Source organism: Perna viridis, chromosome 14 (genome assembly GCF_037379345.1).
Source record: "Perna viridis isolate PV_CMFRI_1.1 ecotype Kerala chromosome 14, ASM3737934v1, whole genome shotgun sequence".
In the NCBI taxonomy this organism is placed as follows: domain Eukaryota; kingdom Metazoa; phylum Mollusca; class Bivalvia; order Mytilida; family Mytilidae; genus Perna; species Perna viridis.
This window is the reverse complement of record NC_142458.1, coordinates 15,001,642-15,015,168: the sequence shown is the minus strand read 5'-3', so window position 1 is coordinate 15,015,168 and position 13,527 is coordinate 15,001,642. Positions and strand designations below refer to the sequence as shown.

The window sequence follows — 13,527 nt, the reverse complement described above, 5'->3', positions numbered from 1 at the left end:
ATAGCAATGAATTAATTCAGTTTGTGTACAAAAATAACCTCGAACCTGTAATAAAAACATTTCTTCATTAAAATATGGATATCTTTCAGGGAGGGGATGTCACAAGGACGTGTCGCAATGAAAAAAAAAATGATTTGAAATCGGAAAAGGTTTGTTGCTTAACATAAAACATGGCGCCAAAACAAAACCTCGGCAAATTTCCGGAATTAGATTTAAGGATGTAGACCTAGCCATGGCAAGAGACACAACTCTTGAAAGCATAATAATTATGCTTGTGTCATGTTCGATTTCACCTAAGCCTATCAAACTTTTATTTGAAACATAATGACAGAAGTTAATCAAAGTTACTCTGATGCTTACATGAGATCGATGTCAAATGCTTGATACAAACGTTCCAGTGATTTGTAAGACTTGTGTCCCTTGCCCTAGCACTTATTCCTTAATGTCGGTTTCGGCATATTTAAGGTTCGGTTTAGATATGTGCATGTATCTCTGAATTCTAACAGAATTTGACGCAGTTTTCCTAAATACCTGATTCAAAAACACTCCTCGACCAATATAAAAAAAAGAGCAATAATTATTACCTATTGGGTTAATGATGATGTCAGGGTTTTCTTTTGGCAATTGACAAGAAAAAAATCAATATTAAATTCTCACGAAGAATACATGTTATCAGTAATGTATACACAGTGATAGACCGCCGATGCTGAGGAAAGGGCATTCTTGGGCTGGGACACACTGTGTACTGTACATTGCAAAAAGGCAATCAAAATAGTCAACGAGTATTATTCTTCATATTTTTAAATTGTTTATACATGCACAATTTAAAGTGCAGCTCTTAATTTGAACATTTGACAATATTAGTCAACGTATGTTCTAAAGCAACACGTAATTCTCAAGATACGATATATATATATATATATAACGTAATCCATGCCCGAATCGTGGTTACGTTATCGTATTTAGTACAATAATGTAATTTTCATTCCCAAACCATTTGTTTTAAGTCCCTATGCTTATGAGTATCAAAAACTGATATTGTGTCTACATTCGCCCCAACTGAACAGAGTTCAAATGCTGCGGGTGTATCATGCTGCACTCTCCGAAGCTCATTATTCTCAATGGATTGATTTGTAGGCGAGAAAATGGGCAACTAAGCTCATTCTTAATTAATTCATGGAAGTTTGAGTAATTCTTGATATCTCGTGATTCTTATATGTAAAATCCTGTTTGAGATTTGTTGTACACATGGACATTAACAGAAAATTTCTTTGTATTTCCCACCCTCAATCCAAAATGTTCTACATAGACACGAAACTGTATTCGTATCTTGAGGAATACATCCATACAAAAACAACGAAAGAAAAGCAAACAATAACAGCACCAACTACCATCCAATGCCACTAAAAACCGTAACCTCGATAAATTAAGAGACTGTCCATGCAGAAATCAGGCTGATCCGATCCTATGATATGGGCAAGAGTAATCAAGGGAACTAAGGTTATAGCGATAATCAAAAGAATGCAATCCAGGGACAAAGACCAGACATGGAAAACAGACATACACAACAAAGAACATAAAATAACTAAAATCATACATAAAAAGTAACAAAAGCAAATGAGCAACTCGAACTCCACTAAAAACTGGGATCATGGACCAGGTGCACCGGTAGGGTAAGCGTCCTCTTCTTTTCTAGAAACACCCGCCGAGTTGCTCATAAAAAGTCAAGTCCGGGGTAGACAAACGATGAAAGGAAAACTATGACCCGTTGAATAAATCAGTTTTCATGGTGCAGATGGATACACCATTACGATCCACGAGTTCATGATGACGACCATAAAACTTCTGTAGTGATGACTTCAATTTTGTAGCAACATAACCCTGTTCCAAAGAGTAAAGAGTATATTTATCCCACTAATTTGTTTGTTCCAATTTATGTCAAACTAATATTGTTGTCAGCAAGAACAGAGGGGATTCTATATTTAAAGCGCATGATCTGAATATATGGTCATTCAAGGTTCTTTAACAATCAACTATATTAAGAACAGAACAAAGAGTTATTTCCCTTTATTTATAATTTGGCACCGCTTAAACTGTGAATTTAATTTCATTTTTAACATTTCAGTAAGTTACAAATCAACTTTCAATTTTTAGAAAACACGGGTTACATGTAGTGAATCTGTAATAGATGAAAATCTTTGGAAAACAAAATTTGGATGAGCCACATACTGTCTGAGTGTACTAGTAGTTTATAAATAGGACAGTGAAAGGTGTCTAGTGAGGCTTGTACAGATTATTCAACAGCTTGGTAATGTTAGTCCTAATATACATGTATATGGAAACGATACATGGAAAACAACAGAGCGAGACAAGAAGAAGTTTGACAATTTCAGAACAGATGTCCAAGACAGGCAGTAAGGATAAAATGGCCAGAAAAAAAAGTATCTACTTCACCGTAGAACAAGAACATAAAAAATAAGTGATAAAGTAGCGCACAGGAAATGGAAATGGATTGGACATTTACTCAGAATGAACAGCACCAGGATATGTATATGCACAACAACAATGAGAGGCATCCTTGAGGAAATCGAAAGGTTGGTCGGCTTTGAAAATGGGGGAGGACCACTGACCAAAAAAATGATCACAACTAGGCTGAAGCAGTTGGGCGTCAGCAAGATTGGCAGCCAAGGAGAGACACAAGTGGAGACAGTGCATCCAGACCTTATGTGACAGTGAACATGAAGAGGATAGGTGAGGTAAGGTGAGACATACCTGAAGTTGTCCAAATAAGTGATCAGCTACATTTATGTGGAATAGGTTATCTCCCCTTTTTTAATTTTATCAAATAAATCAAACACAACGAAGATTTTTAACAATTTTTCTTTATTTAGTTCCTTGGTATTTTAATCATCATTTTTTGCTACATGTACATGTATATTTCTAATGATACTTCCATTATTCTACAGTTAGGATCAATTCTAACCTCTCTACTATTCTGTCAGCAGCATAATAGAACTCTCCGGTCGGGAATCATTCTTACATAAAATCGTTCTTTAGTTGACATCATGAGAATTTAAGAATGGTCATCCTGAAGATTTATGCTGTTAGACGTGATCTTCATTGACATTTTCAAATTGACAGATAAGAGCGAAAAATCGTACCCATGAAATTGATTTTTTTTATACCATAATTCATTTTCAAAAACGGAAAAAAAACATACCCGCAAAAAAATATGTTCACTTGACAGAATCTGCAAAAATTGACAGTAATGCGTACATTAATTAAACAAATAAAAAAAACATTCTCAGATAAATAATGTCATCATGAAAATAGCAGACATTGACAAATATAAAAACAACCATTTCATATAGGTATTTTTTATACACAAGTACCGAAAATTATGATAAAATTGGTAATGACAGATTTTCGATGATACGAAATATACATGTACATGTAATAGCAATAAAGAAACCACATATAGTGCTGGTATATAAAATGATATAAATGCAAGGAAAGTATTTTGTGTAAAATAAAGCCCTATTATACTGAACACATAAGGAATTATCTTGAAAAAACGAGAACTATTAAATTCATATTTAAAGAGAAAAACAAAGCAACATGTTTACTACATGTACATGTAAACAATTGCAAGGGTCATCTCTTTGGAAATACAAAGTGTAGCACCATTTGATTGATTGATTGATAGATAGATAGATTGATTGATTGATTGATTCTGATTAAAATGTTGTATGGCAGATATTTCATGCATTTCATAACCTGAGCAATTGACCAATTTATATGTAGCTTAGCTATTTACAATAAGCAATAAAAAAGCACCTTAAAGTTTGATTGTTCAATTAAACATAGTTATATTGAAGCTACCAAAATGATTGTACATGTACTGAACTAACAATGCTTTGCACATGTATATTTTATACATTAATTGATTAATGCTTTCCATACACTGCAGTCAAGTCATTAATAAGCTGATCTTTCTCGTTCATCGGGGCAAAACAGGCCCGAGCCGCATTGAATATCTGTAAAGAAACGAACATATCAGTAAGGTTAATATGTAGAATAAAATATAACTGTTTTGTATATACATTATGAGTGTTTGTTTCAACTGTGTATCGTCTACCCTATATCACACCTTTAGACCAATATCGCATACCCTATATCACACCTCTAGACCAATATCGCATACCCTATATCACACACCTAGAGCTATATCGCATACCCAATATCACACACACCTAGACCTACAGTTTATATCGCATACTTTATATCGCCCCCCTTTCACAGACCATATTTGAAGAGGTAGACGTAGGGTAAGGGACACAACTCTTAAAATAAATCATTGGAACGTTTGTATTCAGCATTTTACATAAATCTTATGTAAGCAGCTAATTAACTTGGATTCATTTTATTCAGTTTCAAACGAAAGCTTGAGAGACTTTGGTGAAATTGAATATAATACAAACATATCACTGATTTCATGAGTTATGTCCCATACCCTAGATCTATCTCCTTAAGATACATGTATACGATATAATGAACATATCATGTTAAAATTTGTATCACATGCTGTATCAACTCTCGACCTATATCACCCCTATATCACCCCGCAGGTGATACAGGATTCTCTATATCTTTATATAGGAGTCTTGGTTTGATACAGCATGTGATACAGATTTTGACATAAGTAATATTCAGTATATATATTACATATAACTCTTCAGGACAAAGTACCCCCGAGCCATTAAAATAAGTCTTTGAAGTTAAAAAAAAATTACAAGTAAAGATTCTCAGTTCTGTTGTAAAACATTTTCATTAACTTCTTCTGTCTATAAAGCTCTAGAACAGCTGTAAAAATATACACATTAAAACATATGGTGTAAAGACATCTTAAAGTGTTACAAAAAATATTCTCTTAAGTAGTAGTCTTTATAAAAACCAGGCAGAAACCCATTTATGTATGTCAAAACCCACAAAATTTTCTACTACATTTGTACTTCAGATATATGTACAAATTAAATTTTTAGATTGTCTTTCTTTTGTTGCACTTTTGAGGTGAAATATAGACTGTGTATGAAATTGGTATTTAGCAAGAATTATATTTGTATATTTCTTGAAACGTGTGATTTGGTTGATTTTTGTGGGATATAAATGTATGGTTTTCTAAAAATTTTGAATACAAAAAAGGCTTTCCTTATGTAAAAATATAATATATTGTATGTTGAACGAAAAAAAAAATCATCGTTTGTTCAATGTTTTTTTATTTTTCTGCACCATGAAAAACCTCTCCAATAGACACTCTCAGAATTTTATATGGACTAGTTCTTAAGTATATTTCAATTACTATGGCTACGTTACATAGTATATGTTTAAAATTTGTTACCTCTGATTATTTGTGGACTATGTATTTTTAATGTTTTTTTTTGTTTTTTTTTAAGTAGCAGTCTGTAAAATAAATCAGACGGGAGGTGATTCATGCATGTCAAACACCCATTAAATTCAGTTTGAATTCTTGTTTAGAAACAGTTACTGATCACATAACAAGTTTTAGTTTTCAATTTGGTAGTAGGGCTTTTAAGATAAAAATCATGAATATTAGTCATGAAATTGGCACTTTGCAAAAGTTGTCGTTCTTTGCTTGATTTGGTTGATGTAAATGTATATTTTTTTCAAAAGTGCAAATCTGTATACAGAAATGATTAAAGTGATGTCAAAATATAGCATATGTAGACTGAAAAGCATTGTTTGTTTGGTGGGTTTTTCTACACCATGAATTTCTATACTATTAGCAGCGTCAGAATTTTATGTGGACTGGTACTTAAAGGGTTTGGGTTGTACAAATATCAATTTATAATGCACAGGATCTACTCATCAGATTATTATTCTCTTTTGTAAAACACATATTAAGTTTTCTTCCTTTGCAACGCTCTTTATCCGCGCTTAATTTTACACACGACTCACACCTTTCACATAAAAAAATCATCAAATTCATACTTTGTGTCTTGGCGTGTAATTAGTTGAACAAAGTATACATATGTGTACCGATAGTACATAACATAACAGTTTACTGCTTCACACGGCGAGGCTTGATACAATCCCAAAAACCGAACCTAGAACAATTGGGTCAAATATGAATACACAATTCAAGCTTGACACACCTCTTGATTTCGACTACAAGGAAAATTATTTGACACAGTCAGGAAAAAATATCATAATCGAAACGGCGCCCTGATTGTGCGAGAGGAGCTAAAATGTTATGGTAAAATATTCAAACAGTTCAGCTTTAATTTTAGAATCAGATCGGACAAAATCCACAGATTCCTCTGCCAAGTGCATACGATGTTTTTTTCTTATTTGCGAAAGAGGCAGAGCAGTGCCGATTAAAATAACATGGATACAATTCAACATGACACTTCCGGTTGTACCTTACGCGAACACAAGTTGCGTTGCTGGCGAACACTGTGAATGTTACCGATTGAATAATTTGTTCATCCGTCAATCCCATCTTTTTGACTAATCTGTAATCTACATCTATATCATTGTCAAGAACGATAGGGTCATCTGTGTTGATGGAAAAGTTGGCACCATCAGCTGCGAACCTATTAATAACCAGACACATTAATTTAATTTAGAAAAGACGTCCCTCATCGTTCAAAAAATTACTGCGCTTCAATCAGCTCAAACTGTACCAATCTCCTCCGCAGACCTACATGTATGACCGCTTCCTGATTCATTATACATCACTAGGCTACCTTATTGAGGGGGAGTTAAGGTGGCCAAAATGAAAAGTTTTGAAATAGCGAATAAACTTTGTGTGCAAGAGAATGAAAGTGTATGTTATAGCCTTAAGTAAAATGTCGGGCGAGAAAGGATAAAACATTTTTGCTAAATATTAACAATTTTTGACATTTCTGCGAGGTATATATATATACGTGCAATTTTTATAAGGGGTCAGTAGCAAACCAATTTAATATATACATGTATTTATATCATAAAACAGAAAGTTTAAGACTTATAATGCTACAACATCACATCCACATGATTTTTTTTTAAATTTCTTGCAGTATTAATGTAAGATGCAAAATTCAAGTGAGATAACACATACTACCTGCACTGGTTTCCGGTATATTGAAGAGAGTAATAAAAGGAACCAAGGTTATAGCGGTAATCAAAAGATGGAAAATAGACATACACAGCAATGAACATAAAGTAACTAAAATCATACATAAAAAAGTAACAAAAGCAATTGAGCAACTCCGACTCCACTAAAAACTGGGAGCATGGACCAGGTGCATTGGTAGGGTAAGCGTCCTCTGCTTTTCTAGAAACACCCGCCGAGTTGCTCATAAAAAGTCAAGTCCGGGTAGACAAAAGAGGAAAGGAAAACTATGACCCGTTGAATAAATCAGTTTTCATGGTGCAGATGGATACACCATAACGATCCACGAGTTCATGATGACGACCATAAAACTTCTGTAGTGATGACTTCAATCTTCCAGCAACATAACCCTGTTCCAGAAGCCTATTTGTTAGAGTTCTAGCGCAATACAAAAATAATGACGAAACAATCCGACCAGAAACGAGTATCAATTATAGATGTGACCTACTTAAAATTATACAAACTTTTCAAATGTTTAAAATAGCATCTTTGACAGCATAATACATTTTTCTTTTGAATTTGAAACGTGTTAAAAATTTATCTCCAGCTTTCCTGTTGAAATATGTGTAATTTACATGTACATGAAATAAATACAAATGTATTGAAATAATTACCGTATAATGGGATGCCTAGACAGATCTGTCGGAACAGAGCCAGTTTTGATACTGGACTCTGGACAGACTTCAAAATGAACTCTTTCTTTAAGACATCTTTGGTACAGTTCTTCATCTTCAAAAACGTGATATCCATGTCCTATGCGTTCTGCATACATGTGATCCAAAGCCTATCAATTTACATTTAACAGAAAAACCTCTTAGACTATATCAAAACAAACATAGAGCACTCCTTTCTTGGGGGATAGCAATTAAAGATGTACAAAAATACATGTAAATGCATGTGCGTTTGTACAACATGTACAACATGCATTTTGTAGTACATTTTGTACAGTACGCACAGGTCAAACGCCTAAAAATACTGAAAACGGGTGCTTATATAATGTAATATAATTTTTGTTCTTGTTGCTACACGCACATTGCCTGCAGTAGAGGGTGATATGCCGAAGTAACACACAAGGTAAATATATCATCCAAGACGCAGTCGAGGGTGATATATTTTCCGAATGTGTTACTCGGCGCATCAATCTCTCCTGTAGTCAATATATCCTAGAACATAGTGAATACCTTTTTTGATACATCACATTTTTTGTACATGTACGTGTGTTTAATTGTTATTTTTTTAAGAAATCATATAATCATGAACTCCTAAGATATAACACATGTAGTGAAAAAATCACTTGAATGAAATATACACGTATTTTAACATTTATAAATCAAAAATGACACACACAAAAGCAAACATTAACACTAATGTCTTCCGTTCTTCTTTTTTCTAATTTAAATAAACTTAAATGAATATTGAAATTCACTATGCAGTTGTTGCTGGAAAATACAGCATGAAAATCGGGTAGAATGTTTAATTGGGTACTGTAAACAGAATAGTATGATTACTGACATTATTTATGGTTTTTTTTCAGGTGGAAGTGCTAAATATTTAACTATGGATTACCACAACAAATTGCGTCATTTTACAATATATATACATGCAGGATGCAGCACACGTATCACTAACTCCGACTTGTTGCAGTGCAAACTCCTTTTCGTAGTTAGGTAAATTTGGTATTGGCTGCGATCCTTACCTCTTTAATCCCTTCTGCTGGTCCATTCTCTCCCGCGTGTACTGTTCTGTGAATACCAGATTCATACGCAACCTGAATTAAATTTTATTGCATAACATATACGTACGGGATCTCCGCACACAACTAAAATGTTAACTGTTGTTTTTGTTTTTGTGTTTTTGTGTGTTTGTTTGTTTGTTTGTTTGGTTGTTTTTTGGGTTTTTTTTTTTTGACATACATGGAAAATCCATTGTGTTGCAAGCGTTTGATTTGGGTTTGCTCTTGTGCTGATTCACTCTGCGTTTGTACCAAAAATCCTTATTACAATAGATATCCTAAAACATCAAAACATATATGTATATTGTTTTACACTTTTTACAGTATTATGGTTCCACCTGATAAAAATCATGCAAAAGCATGCAATAAGTAATTAATACATTTTGCAATAACATATTTTGACCGGAAACCCTTCAAAAAGTATAAAACAATTTATCGTTTTCTCCAATGAAGTACTATATTTACCAGTGATATTTGGGTTTTGCTGATGTTTCGTTAGAACCTATTACGAAATAATACAGGAAAATTTTTCATTAAAATTCTAAAAATTCTATATCATCCTCCCCAATATGAATTCAACTACACGCATATCACAGGAGAAACGGATATGGAGGTGCTTCTTTTGACACATATATGCATACAAATGTAGTTCCTTTTTACCATTTATAATCAAATAAGTGTAGGAAAACCTGTTTTAGGTATAAACATATTTACAAAATCAAAAGGTGAAAAAAAAGGAGTTAAATTAACTACCATTTTGTGTATTAAGAATCGGGCAATGAGTTTGGTGGCACATCATTTTTCTCAATTCAATCTCATTTTGCCTCAAATTTATTCAACGCATCTAGAAAAGAACTGAAAACCTATTTAAATTTATCAAGAAGGATCTGTGACGTCGATATCTTTTTACAGCTAATTATGTACAGAAAAAGTGGGAAAATTTGTCGGCCATTTTTTCACAGTGTACATGTATTTCAAATGAGTTTGACACATCAATATCTTTATAAGGCAAACTTTACAAAAACCCTGATGGATATTTCTGGGTGTTATGACATACATGTATAAATACTTGGATAATGCAAAATAAAATTCCATTTTCTCCATGTGCCACACCTTCAACATATTTTATACACATTTTGCCTGATTCTAAACAGAAAAGTACTTAAAAAGGTAGACCTAGTGTAAGGGACACAACTGTTAAAAATCATTGGAACGTTTGTATTCAGCATCACTACCTAATCAGGTGAATACCTGTGACGTATAAAATTTTACCGACAGTAACAAAGATCTTGAACATTATGCTATAGACAAACGTTGTGTGTTGATCTTGAATACTGAACTATAAAACTAAAAATATTTACAAACACTGTTATAAGAAACTATACAAAATAGCATAATCGTCTAAATAATAGTGAACAATCACTCTTACGAGGTGATGGATCGTTAAAAACGATGCGAAACATAACAATAAATTAAATAAATGTCTAAATATGTTTAACATCACCAGAAGATGGTAAAATTTACATTGAATATTTCGGATAACTGATATCCTTCCTCAGCATAAAACTCATAAAACTATATGAGTCATATAATTTTATGACTTTTATGCTGAGGACATATATATATATCCATGGTTATTTTTAGCCTATAGCTTTTGAGTACTCCTACAATGTACATGTAAGTGGGTTGAATGCCGTTAGGATGGCACCAAGTCAGAAAATAACTTGTCAGACAACCACGAGCTCTAGCATTGCTGGAGTAGCTTTTGAGCTAACTAGTACATTTGTATATTACATGTAATACCACATATACAAGTTTTCGTTAAAATCTGTTTAGTTTCCAAATTTAAGATACAACAGCAATTGACACCTCAAATAAAAGCATAGCAAATTTCCATGTATTAAAAACCTGAAGCATTTTTATATACATTAAAATAATACTCAGTCTTTATAGGGAAATATAAAACTGTAGAAATCATTTAACGTGCGCTCTATCCTCTGCAAGGAGGTTATTATGCCAGTATGACGGTTTGTATTATACAAGCATTTCCAGGGTCTCTGGAGACAAGTTTGATCAGATATTCCTACCTTGAAAGCTTGCTTATGAAGACATTCATCTGGCTCCGCTCCTGGTGTAAAATCATCACCAGCAATGTCGATAGCTACCACTCCTTCAGATTTGAATTCCTTACATAATTCTGCTACCTCCAACGACCATTCTAAAAAGATACTTTGGATGTTATTGATTTTTTTTGTTATTTCTGAAAACGGTTTGGTTTATGGCATTTTACTCAATTTAGAATTTTTGAAATTGCCACCAAGCTTATGGATACAATATTTGTAGAATATAATTGTGCAGCTGTTTTGATGGTTTAAAGAATGGATGTTATATTTTTTAGGTCTACGAAGAAATAACCTCAATCTCGTGATGCACACCAAATAACTGCGTATTTATTATATATGTACTCTATATGTAGAATGGACATAAAGCAATTCTGCATATATACATGTAGTATAATAGTATGTTACCAGGAGATGGTTCAGGTGAATCCGATGTTCATCCCCTTAAAATTGGGGGATCCATATATTTACATGACATCTTTATCTTCTACATTTTTCCCAAAACTTTTGTGCCCCCTTTTCTGTTTTGCGAAAAGCTACATGTATCATAATGTTTTGTCCTCAAAACAGAATCTTGGACCCAGCCCTGTAAAGTTTTGTACTTGCATCTTCGAACAACTTTCACTTGGTAATTTCAAAACTTGAAAATCTTTTTTAACAATTTTAAACATCTTACCAGGAGTATGCTCCATACAGCATAAAATACTCTTTGCTGTGATGTTAAAGTCACGTGATCCTTTCTGTAAGGCCTGGCAAATTGTTGAAACAACTTCACGTGGTGATAGGTCCCCTTTGTCTGGAGCAAATATTGGTTTTTCAGAGTTGTTGGCAAACAGGTGAGGTGCATATCTTGTTTCAACGTATTTTATACCATGTTCAGCACAATCCTCACAAAACTCATATGCAATACGACGGAGAGCATCTCGACTCCCCCTGAAAATAACATTAATTAATCAACTTGAAGGAATTATAATTGCAACGTTTTAATGTGATGCACGGATTGCGAAAACGAGTTGCATACAACACGCACACATACATACATACATACATACATATATACAGGACCGGAACTCTTGGCTAGCGAAGATGGTTTTCCCACTTTCCGGTTTTTGTTTTGCCACGACATTGCCATTTGTTATACGTACTATCTATTGGACTACTCCTATTGACTACTGCCTAGATTTTATCAGTTCGGTAATGTTGTCATTGTCCTTGCTATTACTGCATAAGGAAGTGAAATTTTTATTTTTAAAATCGCAATCATCTCGTTTGTCATATATTTTTGTACTGAGATAAATAGTGTCACCCACTGTAGTCATTTCATCGGGGAATGGTGGATTCATCTAACACGACACCCGATTTTTCTCCGTTTTTCTTTTTTTTCTTTTTCCCTTTGTTTGTTTGTTTGTTTTACGTAATATTCCATACTATCAAGGTCGAACAATCAATAGATTTATTCTAATAATTCATACACTATAGAAGTAGTTTAAAATTATTTAAAAAAACGCAATTTTTGTGTGCGTCTAATTGATTTTCATTTTAACTTCCTGGATTAACAATCCGCCCACTTGTTAAACAATCGGAAGTAGAAGCTTAAGAGACGAATGTAGTGACTGTTACAGATCAATAATAATTATGTGTACTTAGTACGAGTGGTCATTCACATATGCATTTTAGAAATTCACAGTTTCTAATTATTCCCATGTATCCTATATATTGCAGGAGTCATTTTCACGATCAAGAAGTCCTCTATCTATTTTAATTTCATATGAATAAGACTGCGTCATAAGTGGGTGAGTGGCAGATTCATCTAACACACGGACCATACCCGCAAAATCCGCAACTTAGGGAGAATGGACATTTAAGGAAAATACACAAATATGTATCGATATCTCCTACGTAGACCTAAAATAGATTTCTAATTTCACACGTGCAAAACCGCTAGTTTATAGGTTCTTAAAAGCAGGACTTGAAAAATGAAGGTTATAATTTACCGAACAGATAAAATCTAGGCAGTGTCTGTATAACAAATGACAGTTCTAGCTCGTGTGTTAGTACATAAGAGAGGGAAATTTTTGGCGTAAATATTCGCATATTCTGTCCATAATCGAGGAACCACGGCCAGAAGGAAGAAGTAAAAGCTTTTTTTACTTTAACAAAAAAAAAGATGACAGACTCATGGAAATAAATAAACTTCCGAGACTTAGAGACATGAAAATTGGCTAAAACATTTATATTTTTTATATTTGAAAAATCGAATTGACAAAAAGAGAGTTGTTTAAAGGCATCAAGATAATTAATTACAGGTCGCATTTGACATTAAAATTAAATATTTGCAGTATATAGAAATAGTTTGTTAACTTCCGATACTAATAATTGTTTCATTATTTTGTTCATTAAAATGTTTTAAACCAAATGTTAGTAATGAATACATTCATAATGTCACAATTAAGTGAGGTTTTTACACAAGAAATGATATTTGTAGATTTATAGATTAATGC

The 13,527-nt window shown here is 33.2% G+C and overlaps 1 protein-coding gene across 3 annotated transcripts in view; it reads right to left on the bottom strand.

The window, feature by feature from the left end:
* Nucleotides 1–2,864: 2,864 nt before the first annotated feature.
* Nucleotides 2,865–13,527, bottom strand: part of LOC148598336 (adenosine deaminase-like) — a 43,134-nt gene continuing 32,471 nt past the window's right edge. For 2 of the 3 annotated variants that reach the window (XM_088561175.1, XM_088561176.1), the window contains exons 4-9: nucleotides 11,703–11,959; nucleotides 10,994–11,124; nucleotides 8,871–8,942; nucleotides 7,789–7,958; nucleotides 6,488–6,614; nucleotides 2,865–4,037 (exon numbers count right to left, since the gene is read on the bottom strand). In XM_088561175.1, the coding sequence (XP_088417301.1) occupies nucleotides 3,948–4,037; nucleotides 6,488–6,614; nucleotides 7,789–7,958; nucleotides 8,871–8,942; nucleotides 10,994–11,124; nucleotides 11,703–11,959 (847 nt within the window). In that variant the 3' untranslated portion in view covers nucleotides 2,865–3,947. Of the gene's footprint in view, nucleotides 4,038–6,487; nucleotides 6,615–7,788; nucleotides 7,959–8,870; nucleotides 8,943–10,993; nucleotides 11,125–11,702; nucleotides 11,960–12,078; nucleotides 12,301–13,527 lie in introns of those variants that run through there. The other variant, XM_088561177.1, reaches the window with a different exon arrangement.